This window comes from Erinaceus europaeus, chromosome 1 (assembly GCF_950295315.1).
Source record: "Erinaceus europaeus chromosome 1, mEriEur2.1, whole genome shotgun sequence".
In the NCBI taxonomy this organism is placed as follows: Eukaryota; Metazoa; Chordata; class Mammalia; order Eulipotyphla; family Erinaceidae; genus Erinaceus; species Erinaceus europaeus.
The window spans coordinates 150,606,283-150,618,337 of NC_080162.1; the positions used below are offsets into that span (position 1 = coordinate 150,606,283).

Sequence of the window (12,055 nt, forward strand, 5' to 3'; positions counted from 1 at the left end):
CTTTTCCTGTGGGAACAACTTCCAGTCTAAGAAAAGCCCTTTAAATCACATCCCAGAGACAGTAAGGCCACGGACACACGGATTTATTGTGCTGCTGGCTCAGGCCAGGGTGCTGGGTGCCAGGCCCAGGTACAGGAGGGGCATGGCAGTGAGGGTGAGGAAGGAGCAGAAGCAGAGTCGCAGGCCCAGGCTGTCGGCCAGGGCCCCTGCGAGCACACCCAGCAGTAGTTTCCCCAGTATCTCCAAGGTTGCCAGGAGGCTGTAGTGTGTGGCCTGGAGGGAAGGGGGAGGGGTTTAGGTGAGGGCTTGAGGGGCTCCAGACCTGCAGTCTCTGGTGGCGCCCTGCACCCGCTTACCTGTAGGACACTGGGTGCTAGTTGGCTGCAGCGCATCATGAGGGTGAAGGTGATGGTTGTGGTCAGGCCCCCCAGAAAATGTTGCAGACACAGGCTCAACAGGGCTGCCCCTGAAAAGGCTGGAGTCAGCAGGACCCAGGCCTCCTGCACCCATCTCCCAGCCCCATGGCCAGCCACTCACCTCTCATGACTGTGCCAGGGCCCAGCCTGGCACCCGGTATGTCCAGGTGGAAGAGCAGGACTGTCTGTAAGGCCAGCCCCCCAAGACGAAACCAAAGCACTGACCTCAGCAGGGGCTGTATCTGCCTGGGCAAGGAGGTGGGAAGGTCAGTAGGATTGGACAGGTCAGGGCTCAAGGAGGTACAGTGGGAAGTGGGGGGGGGGGTGCTCACCGGTGTCTGGACAGCAGGGCCCCACCAAAAGATGAGCCTGTGATGGAGCAGGCCACAGAGCACACTCCATTCCACAGCCCCAGCTCTGATGTAGAGAGCCCGTGGTCCAGTAGGAAGAGAGGAAACAAGCCAACTGCTCCCTGCTCACCTGCAGGGAGATCAGGAGCAGATGAACCACCTCCCTTCACCTGGGACCACCATTTCTGCTGGCCCAGGTGTGCCTAGGCTTTAGCCAAGCTCAGGGTCTGCCCTGGGCATCCTGGAGGCTAAGATTGTGGTTCACAGAGTGCAACTAGAGCTGAAGGCCCAGAATGCAGTTCCTGAGGTCCCACTGAGTGCTCTCCCAGGATTCCACCCTGTTTCCTGACTCAGTGCCTCACTCACCCAGTTTGTAAGTCAGCACAAAGCCCGCTGTCCACATGGTCCCTGGCACAGCCAGCAAGTGGCATAGCCGATGCAAGGAATGGAAGGAGTGGTCTGAGGGCTGAGGCTGGGGCAGTTGCTGCAGGGCAGGGGCAGTCCAGGCCAGGGCAGCAGCCAACCAGTAGGTGGCAGCCAGGAGCAGGAATAGCAGAGGCCACGAAAGAGTGGGCATCAGGGCCAGCAGCCCCCCTCCCGCCAGCACTGCCCCCAGCTTGTAAGCCACCACCTGCACGGTGTTGCCAGGTCCTAGCTCCGATGGCTCCAGGAGCTGCATGGCCAGGGTGTCCAGAGCCACGTCCTGCACTGTGGCGCCCAGATTGAGCAGTAGCAGCAGCCCAGCCACAGTGGTAGGCAACTCAGCATGGCCGGCTCCTGCAGGAGGCAGGGAGGCCAGCAGCCCACACACCAGGCCCAGAGTTGCAGTGCTGAGCACCAGCCAGGTCCTCGGGGAGCCCCGCGTGTCCACCAGCGGGGCCCACACCAGTTTGAATAGCCAGGGCACATACAGCACCTTGGTCAGCCCGACACGTGTGAGGGAAAGGCCGCGGGCGCGCAGCAGCACGGGCAGCAGGCCGGACTGCAGCCCGTAGGGCAGGCCCTGCACCAGGTAGAGGCCAGCCAGCGGCAGCAGCTTCCCGCGCATGGCCGCAAGAGCGCCGGGCTGCAGCAGGACTGGGATCGGCTCAGAGTCCCGGCGCAGTGAGCTAGCCGCGGTCAGGCAAGCTCTGGTCCGCAGAGGATGAGGTTAGGGCTCACACAGCCGCATGGCTGGAGGCTGGGCCAGGCTGGATCAGGGTCTGACATGAAGGCATCCCGCTCCAGCCCAGAAAATCCTGGAGTGCGGGTTCCCCTAGTCAGACATGCCTGGCCATAGAGCGCTGTGAGCCAGAGCGTCGGCAGGTGATTTCGGGCGCCCCCTGCTGACCAACCTGTATGTCGCCGAGATGTGAGCGGTTGAATCAGGACTGGGCTCCTCCCTCTCCGGAATTACCTGGTCACTCTTTTTTTTTTTTTTTTTTGCCTTCAGGGTTATTGCCGGGGCTCGGTGCCTGCACCACGAATCCACTGCTCCGGGAGGCCTTTTTTTTTTTTTTTTTTCCTTTTTGTTACCCTGGTTGTTTTACCATTGTTGTGGTTATTAGTATTGATGTCGTTGTTGTTGGATAGGACAGAGAGAAATGGAGAGAGGAGGGGAAGACAGAGAGGGAGAGAAAGACACCTGCAGACCTGCTTCACCGCCTGTGAAGTGACTCCCCTGTAGGTGGGGAGCCAGGAGCTGGAACCTGGATCCGTACACTGGTCCTTGCACTTTGATCCACGTGCGCTTAACCCACTGCGCTACCGCCCCACCTCTACCTGGTCACTCTTGAGCCTGGGTGCCTCAGTGTCAGCCAGCCTTCTGCTACTGGGTACTCCACCCACCTGTGGCCAAGGTCATTTGAAGGTGAGCAAATGGAAAAAATCCATTGACTGTGTCCCACCACAAGGCCAGGAGAGGAAGCCAAGGCAGACCCCAGCTCTGGTGGGAGAGACCGTCCATGGGAAGGCCGAGCTCAAGGCGGGTCTCCAGAAGCCACTTTCCTGCCCAGAGCTGCCCTTAAAGCAGCACTTGAACCAGCACTCTCTCGACTGTTGAACCCCCACGGGGTTTCTACTCCATGGGGGTGGGAAGCAACCTATATAATGGGACAGGTGTCTTAGCAGACACACAATAGGCCAACCCTGAGTTCCTGTCAAGGACACCTGCTCAGCCCTCCCCAGTTGCCCCAACCTCCCATCTTTCCTGCTCTCTTTCTTCGTATCTGCTGCAAGGGCTCCCAATGCCCCACCCCCAACCACAGATGAATTGCACTATATGCCGTGCACACTACACATTTTTTTAAAAATTTGAGAGACCCAGACTTCACACACATTTTTTAATATTTAATTCATTTACTTCTCTGATAGAAACAGATCAAGACAGAAGGAATAAAATAAAATAAAAGGAAACACTTGCAGCAGCACTGCTCCACCGCACAAGTGAGGACTGGGAGCTTGAACCTGGGTTCTTGGCAATTACAACATGTCCTCAACTGAGTGAACCACTACCTGGCCCACACACTTGTTTGTTTTGTTTTTCTCATTTCTGTTGCCCTTGTTTAAGTATTTTATTTATTCATGAGAAAGATAGGGAGAAAGAACCAGACATCACTGTGGTACATGTGCTGCCAGGGATTGAACTCAGGACCTCTTGCTTGAGAGTCAGTGTGCCACCTCCTGGACCACACACTTGTTTTTTATAACAAGTCCTAGACCACATGGCTAAAACTGGATAGAGACAGAGAAGAACTGAGAAGGAAGGGGGAGATAGAGTGTGAGAGAAACAGTAATGCCTGCAAACCAGCTTCGCCCCTTGTGAAGCTTTTCTCTCTAGGTGGCCACTCTTCCCACTGTGCCAGAGCCCCTCCCCACCTTTTTAAAGATTTGTTTATGAGGTGCCAGGCAGTGGCGCACCTGATTAAGCATACACACTACAGTGTGCAAGGACTCACGTTCAAGCCCCCGGTCCCCATCTGCAGGGGGAAAGCCTCTCGAGTGATCAAGCAGGGCTGCTGGTGTCTCTGTCTCTCTCCCTCTCTATCTCCCCCTTCCCTTTCAATTTCTTTTTTTTTTTTATTTTCATTATCTTTATTTATTGGCTAGAAACAGAAATCGAGAGGGAAGGGTGACAGGGAGAGAGACACCTGCAGCCCTGCTTCACCACTCGCAAAGCTTCCCCCCTGCAGGTGGGGACCAGGAGCTTGAACCTGGGTTCTTGAGTATTCTAACATGTGTGCTCAACCAGGTGTGCTCCTTCTGGCCCCTCCCTTTCAATTTCTGTCTCTATCCAGTAATAAATAAAAACATTTAAATAATAAAAGAGAAAGAGAGGGAGAGAGAATCAGAACACTACTCTGGCACATATAATGCTTGAGAATTACCTGTACTTCCTCCCAGTCTGCACACACCACACCCTTCAAGCATGACACAGACAGTGGGGATATGGTTGTCCTTCTACCCCCACAGGCTCTGGGCACAGCTGCTTCCACAACAGTCCTTGGATGGGTCACTATCACTGTCTAGTTTTATTTTATTGTATTTTATTTTTACCAAAACACTGCTCAGCTCTAGCTTAAGGTAATGCAGGGGGATTGAACCTGAGACTTTGGAGCCGCAGGCATGAGAGTCTGTTTGTATAACCACTATGCTATCTACCTCCACCCCACTGTCTGGCTTCTTTTTTTTTTAACTTTTTTTTTTAATATTTATTTTCCCCTTTGTTGCCTTTGTTGTTTCTCATTGTTGTTGTAGTTATTGATGTCGTCGTTGTTGGATAGGACAGAGAAAAATGGAGAGAGGAGGGGAAGACAGAGAAGGGGGAGAGAAAGATAGACACCTGCAAACCTGCTTCCCCGCCTGTGAAGCGACTCCCCTGCAGGTGGGGAGCCGGGTGCTAGAACCAGGATCCTTACACGGGTCCTTGCGCTTTGCCACGTGCGCTTAACCTGCTGCGCCACCACCCGACTCCCAACTATCTAGCTTCTTAAGAGACAAATGGACACTACTTCCTTTAGGACCTGTTCCCATGTCATTCCTGTGTCTTCCTATACCATCCTGAGCCTCACTGCTGAAAGTTCTCCATGAGAAGCTCTAGTGTTCAGGAACCTTCCTTCACCCACCCCTTCTTCCCATTATCACTCTTAAAAAGGGGGGGGAGCGGGAGTCGGGCTATAGCTCAGTGGGTTAAGCGCAGGTGGCGCAAAGCGCAAGGATGGGCGTAAGGATGCAGGTTGGAGCCTCTGGGCTCCTCACCTGCAGGGGAGTCGCTTCACAAACGGAGAAGCAGGTCTGCAGGTGTCTCTCTCTCCCCCTCTCTGTCTTCCCTTCCTCTCTCCATTTCTCCCTGTCTTATCCAACAACAACATCAATGATGACTACAACAATAAAACAGCAAGGGCAACAAAAGGGAATAAATAAATATTTAAAATATGGGGGGAGCAGGCGGTGGTACACCAGGTTGAGCACACATCTTATAATGTGCAAGGATACCCCCTGGGTTTGAACCCCTGATCCCCACATACAAGGGGAAAGGTTTTCAAGTGGTGAAGCTGTGTTGCAGGTATCTCTCTCCTGTCATCCCCTTTTCAATTTATGGCTGTCTCTACCAATAAATAAAATAATTTTTTGTATTTATTTTCCCTTTTGTTGCCCTTGTTGTTTTTCATTGTTGTTGTAGTTATTATTGTTGTTGTTACTGATGTCATCATTGTTAGATAGGACAGAGAGAAACGGAGAGAGGAGCGGAAGACAGAGGGGAAGAGAAAGCTAGACACCTGCAGACCTGCTTCAACCCCTGTGAAGGGACTCCCCTGCAGGTGGGGAGCCGGGGGCTTGAACTGGGATCCTTACATTGGTCCTTGCACTTTGCACCACGTGCTAAAATAAGTTTTTTAAACTTCATTTTTTTCCCCAGAGCACTGAGCAGCTCTGGTTTATGTTGGTGAAGGGGATTGAACCTGGGACTTTGGAGCCTCAGGTATGAGAGACTTTTTGCATAAATATTATGCTATTATCGACCCCTGCCAATAAAATAATTTTTTAAAAAAGATGGACACTAGGGGTTGAACTCAGGAACTCAGGATTTCATGCTTGAGAGTCCAGTGTTTTATCCAATGTCACCCCGTAGGATACTTTTTTTTTTTTTAACCAGAGCACTGCTTAACTCAGGTTTATGGTGGTATGGGGGATTAAACCTGGGACTCTGGAGCCTCAGGTGTGAGAGACTGTTTGCATAACCATTGTGTTATCTACCCCTGACCCCTAGGACACTTTTGTAAAATTACCACCAGGGTTATCACTGGTGCTCAGTACCAGCAGTATGAATCCACTGCTCCTGGCAGGCTTTTTTTTTTTTTCTTTTCTTTTTCACCCTTTCCTTTCTATTTTGTTATATAGGGCAGAGAGAAATTGAGAGGGGAGGGGAAGACAGGAAGAAAGAAAGATAGAGACATGCAGTAGTGCTTCATCAGCAAGCAGGGAGTGGGGGCTTGGACTTGGGTCCTTGTACACGGTAATGTGTGCATTACAGCTTGGCAGTTCCTGGAACACTTTATTTTATTTTCCCTTTTGTTGCCCTTTTTTATTGTTGCTGTAATTATTATTGTTGTTACTGATGTCATCGTTGTTAGACAGGACAGAGAGAAATGGAGAGAGGAGGGGAAGACAGAGGGGGAGAGAGACACCTGCAGATCTGCTTCACCACCTGTGAAGTGACTCCCCTGCAGGTGGGGAGCCAGGGGCTCAAACCAGGATTCTTAAGCAGGTCCTTACGCTTTGCGCCATGTGCATTTAACCCGCTGCACCACCACCTATTTTTTAAATTTTTTTATATTTATTTATTCCCTTTTGTTGCCCTTGTTTTATTGTTGTAGTTATTATTGTTGTTATTGATATCGTCATTGTTAGATAGGACAGAGAGAAATGGAGAGAGGAGAGAAAGATAGACACCTGCAGACTTGCTTCACCGCCTGTGAAGCGATTCCCCCTGCAGGTGGGGAGCCGGGGGCTCAAACCGGGATCCTTAAGCTGGTCCTTGCGCTTCACGCCATGTGTGCTTAGCCCGCTGCGCTACCGCCCGACTCCCCCCACTTTTTAAAAAATATTTATTTGATAGAGATAGGACTAGAGAAGGAAAGGAGATAGGTAAAGAGACAGATACCTGCAGGGGCTTAAACTTGGTCCTTGGCCACAGTAATGTGTGTGCTCAACCAGGTGCGTCACCACTTGGCCCTGTGACTTTTTTTTTGTCTCCAGGTTTATTGCTGGGACTCCGTGCCTGCACTACGAATCCACTGCTCCTAGAGGCCATTTTTTCCCTTTTTGTTTATATTTGTTATTATTATTGTTATTGCTATCGTTGTTGCTGTATAAGACAGAGAAGTGGAGAGAGGAAGACAGAGAGGGAGAGAGAAAGACATCTGCAGACCTGTTTCATTGCCTGTGAATTGACTCCCCTGCAGGTGGGCAGCCGGGGGCTCGAACCGGGATCCTTATGCGGGTCTGTGTGCTTTGTGCCATGTGCGCTTAACACGGTGCGCTACCGCCCGTCCCACACTTTTTTTTTTTAGTTTATTTATGAGAAAGACAGGTGGAGAGAAAGCACCAAACATCACTCCGGTACATGTGCTGCCGGGAATTGAACTCCAGACCTTATTATTGGCAAGCCAATGCTTTATCCACTGGGCCACCTCCCGGACCACAGCCCTGTGATATTAAGTGGATGTTTATAGGAAAAACAGCCTGTGGTAAATGGCATCGGCAAGATGGTCATCTCCTGGGGGTCCTCCCTGATCACTCCTCCACTCAAGAGCTTCCCAGAATCCCGTTGAGAAGGTGAGTCAGGGGTGGACAAAGCAAAAGGAGTACATGCAGAGTGCCTCACAGTTTTATTGGGGGGACTGCAGGAGCAGGGGCTCAGGAGCAAGTCAGGAGTTCTCTAGAGAGAATCCCCCCCAAGGCCCTGGGCATTATCAGTCCAGCATCAAGGTCCCAAGGAGCACTCCAGGGTTCAGGAGAAATCACGGGTGAACTTGGCGTGGAACTGACTCAGCTTCTCCAGCAGGGGGCGCAGCTTCTCCATGGGGGGCAGAATGGTCATCCTGAAAGGAGGGAGGTCAGCGCAGGATGTGGGCTGGGGGGGGCAGTAGGTTACCGCCGGTGTGGTGGAGGTGGCGGCTGGCTGCGTGTCTGAGCCTCACCGGAAATGGTAGGTGCCTTCCCGCTGGCCGAAGCCGCTCCCGGGCACCACACAGATGCCGGTCTCCTCCAGCAGGCGCAGGCAGAAGAACATGTCTGGGGCCAAGCCCAGCTCCTGGGGAAGCAGGACCGGTTCAGAGCCAGTCCAGGCCCCGCCCCAGGCCCCGCCCCTCCACAGCCCCGCCCCTACCTGCGCACGCTGCACCGCCCGCGCAGGCAGCTGCACACGCGGGAAGGAATACATGGCGCCCTGCACCGGGTTGCAGCGGATGCCGGGGGCTTCGTTGAAGACCTGCTCTGTGAGCTTGGCTTTGGCTGCCAGTTCGGCCAGCACTGCTTGCCTCTCCTGCAAAGGAGACATGGCCGGATCAGGAGGTGGCAACTGCCCCGCCGCCTCCCACCTGGGTCGCCCCCACACTCCGGGTCTGACCCTCGGGCTCACCGCCTGGAACTGCTCAAAGGACGGGTCGGAGGGCGCGGGCGGGCTGACCACCATGCTGAGCACGGCCTGGCCCGGCACCGGGGGGCACAGCCGCACGCTCATCAGCTTCTGCATCTGCTGTTGTACCTTGGGGTCCATGTTCACCACCTCCACGTAGCCTCCGCGGAAGCCACACCTGAAGGCCACAAGCAGCAAGCGTGGAGGCAGGGTCGGAGAGAAGGGCAGGACCCGCGAGCTCGTGCCGCCCGGCCCACACTCACTCGCCCATGTAGCCCTTGGAGATGGAGTGGAAGGAGGCCAGCTCCTGCTGCGTTGAGTAGGGTGGCCCCATTTCCATGAGCACTTTTTTGAATGAGTGGAACCGTGAGCCGTCGGCGTACACGTTATCCTGGTACACCTACAAGACCGGTGGGCAGCATCAGGTCACCCCTCCACCTCTATCTGCTCTCCACCCCCAGGGGCCCTGCCTGCACCTCATCAGCCAGCAGGAAGAGACGCTCCTCGAAGGCGAAGCGGATCACAGCCTCGATGCACTCCCGGGTCTGCACCTGCCCTGCGTTGTGGGGGAATGGGGGATGCGAGTCAGAGAATGGGCACTGCTCCCTGTGGGAGCCATGGTGGAGTGGGGTGACGCACCAGTGGGGTTGCCGGGGTTGATGATGCAGAGCGCACGAGGGGTGCAGTGCCCGCGAGCCTCGTGCAGCGCCCGCTGCAACTCAGCTATGTCAAGCGCCCATGCACGGTCCTCGTCCAAGTAGTAATCCACCTGCACCGCGTTGAACTCAGCCAGGACCGCGGAGTACAGCGGGTACTGAGGGATGGGGATGAGCACTCCTGTGCGAGAGCGGCCTTCTCCAGCCACCAGCAGCTTCAGCACCGTCTGGGGGTGGGTTGAGGACTTTGGATTTAGAGGGGCTGGGGGCTGCACCAGCTCTGGGCGCCACAGAGCACTCAGCCCTGCCTAGCCTACCATGATGGCGTCGCTGGCCCCTGTGGACAGGAAGATGTTGTTGGGGTCCGAGGGAATGCCTCCATCACGCTGCTCTATATACTGGGCCACATCCTCGCGGAACAAACGGATGCCTGCGCTGAAGGTGTAGGCTCCTGGGCGGTAGGGTGGGGCGGTAGGGTGGAGTGAAAACACGTGAGGCCCCTGGCAGATATGGGGGAGAGATCTGCAGCCTGCAGAGGGCGAGCCTAGCCCCTCCTTCCCTGCAACTCCCCTCCACCCTGGGTTGGGCCACCCAGCTGGTGTCACTTACCCAGGCTGTGACCCCCACAAGCCTGCAAGATGCGCTCTGCCCTTCTCTTGGTATCCTCAGGGAAGTGGGGACTGTTTAGGAGGTCCGGGTGTACACAGAGGGCCAGGACCTAGGAGCAGCAGCAAGCACTGACATCAGGTACGTGGACTAACAGGAGCTGCACACCCAGGGAAGGACCGGACCTCACCTGGCGGAAGAAGGTAATGGTCTTCTGCCCCATGGCCTGTGCGTCCCCCAAGTTGGCATGGATGATTTCAGTGAAAGGCTTCTTCACACCCTGGGAGGGAAGGGGCTCGGGTAGTGAGCACGGATACTGTCACTCCTACAGCCCTTTCCCCAAGTGACACGTCGGGAGCCTGCTCTGGCACCTGGCTACAGTCCCAGGACCAAGGCCCTACCTGGCGAAGGTCCTGCTCCAGCTCCAGTGCTCGCAGCACTATGGGGCCTCGAACAGCATACTCCACCCTCCGGACACAGGGATTCATAGTGTCCAGCGTCAGCACCTTCTCTTTCATCCCATTCATTGCAGCCTGGCTGTGGCCACCTGCTCTCGCGGCCATGATCCTGCTCAGACCAGGCAGGGAGGGGGCTCAGGAAGTGGCAGACTCCACAAGTGGGGTGAGGAAAGCCAGGTCTGGACTCAGTAAGCCAGAGCTGGGAAAGGGGGCTCAGAGTGAGAAAGCACCCTCTTTGTGGCAGCCTGCTGGCCCCACTAAAAGGGACAGAAAGGGCAGAAGGAGCGGGGCCCCGCCCCACCAGTCTGCACAGTTCTGCCCCAGGGAGCCACACAAATGGGTGAGGAGGCAGGCGGAGCTTGGTGCAGAGCCCAGTACCCGCCTAGTGTCCCCATGACAGGGAAGCCAGAGACCCACATGGGGGGTAGGGACACACGCTAGGTTCAGAACCTCTGGGGAGAAGGGGTGGGCCACAGTTTTGGTCCAGCAGCCCTGAGGGTTGGCTGTGCTGGATGGGGATAGCCTGGGGCCTCAGATTACCCCCCAGGGCCCAGCCAAGGCCCCCCCTGTTTTTGTTTGGGCCAGCCAGCCAACTGCCCAGGTAACTGAGCCAGACTTTGGGAATCTTCAGGGTTGCTGGGGGGAAGAGGGCGAGGTACCAAGACCGAGGTTCCATCCAGCCCCTCCCTGGATGAACCGTGGCCTGGAGGCTTTAAGAATGTTGTGGTTGGACCTTGCTTGGTCCAAGCTCAGTGCTACAAGACCCAAAGCCGGGTATCTGGAGAAGGGGGGTTAAGGAGGGCACCCTGGAGCCTGGGCAGGGCAGGTCCAGGCACCACAAATCAGCACCAAAGGCCAGGGTGACCTAAACACTGCTCTCCTCTGGCTCCTGATTGGTGGGGAGAAGGGCAAGCCACAGGGAGCCTGATAGGCCCTCAGGGCCCCACCTCCACCAGCCCTGCAGGGATAGCCCTCCCCCCACACAACAGCCCTTTGTTGGGGTGAGCTGGGCTGAGAGGACTCTGAGCTCTGAGGAGACAGCTGCAGCCTCTGCAGGACCCCCCTGCCTTGCTCTGGCCATGCTCTCACCTGGCACTTCACACACCTAGTGTCCACGGCCACCTTAGCTTCCCAGAGTGCAGGTCAGTCCCAGGGCCAGAGCACAGGTTAATATGGGCCTGCTCTCAGGCAGAGCCAGCCCCCACCCGCCCCCTGGTTACAGAGCCCAAGTGGCAGCAGGTGGACCTTGGGCTGTTGCACCGCCCCCCACACTAAATTTAACCAGCAGCCTGCCCCCTGCTGAGTGTGCCCCTCCAACCACTGATGTCTGGGGGCGGGCCCTGACTACTACCATGAGCCATCATTGTCCACAAGAGGGGAAGTTGCCCACCCAGACCTGGTAGCCATGCCAAGCTCCCTGCCATGGACAGATGAGCTGCCAGTGCTCTTGGTCTTCCCACGCAAGGCCCCTAAGGGACCCCTGTCCTCAACACATGGTACCTAGCCAGCAAGAAGCCTAAGCAGCCAACTGTGGGTCCCCTTTGCCAGCGCAGCGGAAGCTGGCAGCTGAGCCCCAGGAGCGAGGCTGCTTGCCAGGCACGGGGACCGCCCCCCAGGGAGGCTCTAACACAGGCCTCCTACCACTTGACCCTCTGGATCTGGCCCAAGAGTCTCTCTTAGAAAAGAACTCCTCCTTCCCCCAAGTCAGGACCCCTGCTCCTCCGGCATAGGCACCTCCAGCCCACACTCCCAGAACATTCCTCTAGAGCTCTCTGTTCCTGGCAGGAATGCAAAGAGTTACAAAAGCAGTCTCCAGGAAGCTAGAGGAAGGAGGAGGCACAGAGGGGGCCAGGCTTCTTGCCCAGGGGCCTCGGGGGCCTCATCCCACACAGGGCCTGCTGCACATCGAGCCCCAGCGTGCACCCACAGGCCTCAGATGGGTGCTCACAGG

At 55.7% G+C, this 12,055-nt stretch overlaps 2 protein-coding genes across 4 annotated transcripts; both read right to left on the bottom strand.

The window, feature by feature from the left end:
- Nucleotides 1–66: 66 nt before the first annotated feature.
- On the bottom strand, nt 67–2,063 carry MFSD3 (major facilitator superfamily domain containing 3). Its single transcript, XM_007516085.3, has 5 exons — nt 1,133–2,063; nt 749–896; nt 538–662; nt 357–466; nt 67–273 (listed from the first exon to the last, which is right to left on the bottom strand). Exons 1-5 carry the CDS (start codon nt 1,812–1,814, stop codon nt 100–102), a joined length of 1,239 nt encoding a protein of 412 aa, XP_007516147.1. The 5' UTR covers nt 1,815–2,063; the 3' UTR covers nt 67–99.
- A 5,557-nt stretch (nt 2,064–7,620) lies between these two features.
- GPT (glutamic--pyruvic transaminase) lies at nt 7,621–11,959 on the bottom strand. Of its 3 annotated transcripts, none has more exons than XM_007516034.3 (12): nt 11,194–11,959; nt 10,048–10,213; nt 9,837–9,926; nt 9,650–9,758; nt 9,358–9,491; nt 9,024–9,267; nt 8,861–8,940; nt 8,648–8,784; nt 8,388–8,562; nt 8,136–8,291; nt 7,948–8,060; nt 7,621–7,848 (listed from the first exon to the last, which is right to left on the bottom strand). In XM_007516034.3, the coding sequence occupies exons 2-12, from the start codon at nt 10,207–10,209 to the stop codon at nt 7,758–7,760; spliced, it is 1,491 nt and encodes a 496-aa protein (XP_007516096.1). In that variant the 5' UTR covers nt 10,210–10,213; nt 11,194–11,959; the 3' UTR covers nt 7,621–7,757. The 3 variants fall into 3 exon arrangements, with proteins under 3 accessions (XP_007516096.1, XP_060053207.1, XP_060053198.1); XM_060197224.1 differs by having other exon boundaries at nt 10,048–10,303; XM_060197215.1 differs by lacking the exon at nt 11,194–11,959 and having other exon boundaries at nt 10,048–11,166.
- Nucleotides 11,960–12,055: the final 96 nt, after the last annotated feature.

Coding starts and splice junctions, on each gene's coding strand:
- MFSD3 (XM_007516085.3), bottom strand. CDS start 1,814: ATGCGCGGGAAGCTGCTGCCGCTGGCTGGCCTCTACCTGGTGCAGGGC. Junction 663..748: donor GCCCTGCTGTCCAGACACCG/GTGAGCACCCCC, acceptor CTCCTTGCCCAG/GCAGATACAGCCCCTGCTGA. Junction 274..356: donor TAGCACCCAGTGTCCTACAG/GTAAGCGGGTGC, acceptor CCTTCCCTCCAG/GCCACACACTACAGCCTCCT.
- GPT (XM_007516034.3), bottom strand. CDS start 10,209: ATGGCCGCGAGAGCAGGTGGCCACAGCCAGGCTGCAATGAATGGGATG. Junction 9,268..9,357: donor GGGCCAGCGACGCCATCATG/GTAGGCTAGGCA, acceptor ACCCACCCCCAG/ACGGTGCTGAAGCTGCTGGT. Junction 8,292..8,387: donor CCTTTGAGCAGTTCCAGGCG/GTGAGCCCGAGG, acceptor TCTCCTTTGCAG/GAGAGGCAAGCAGTGCTGGC.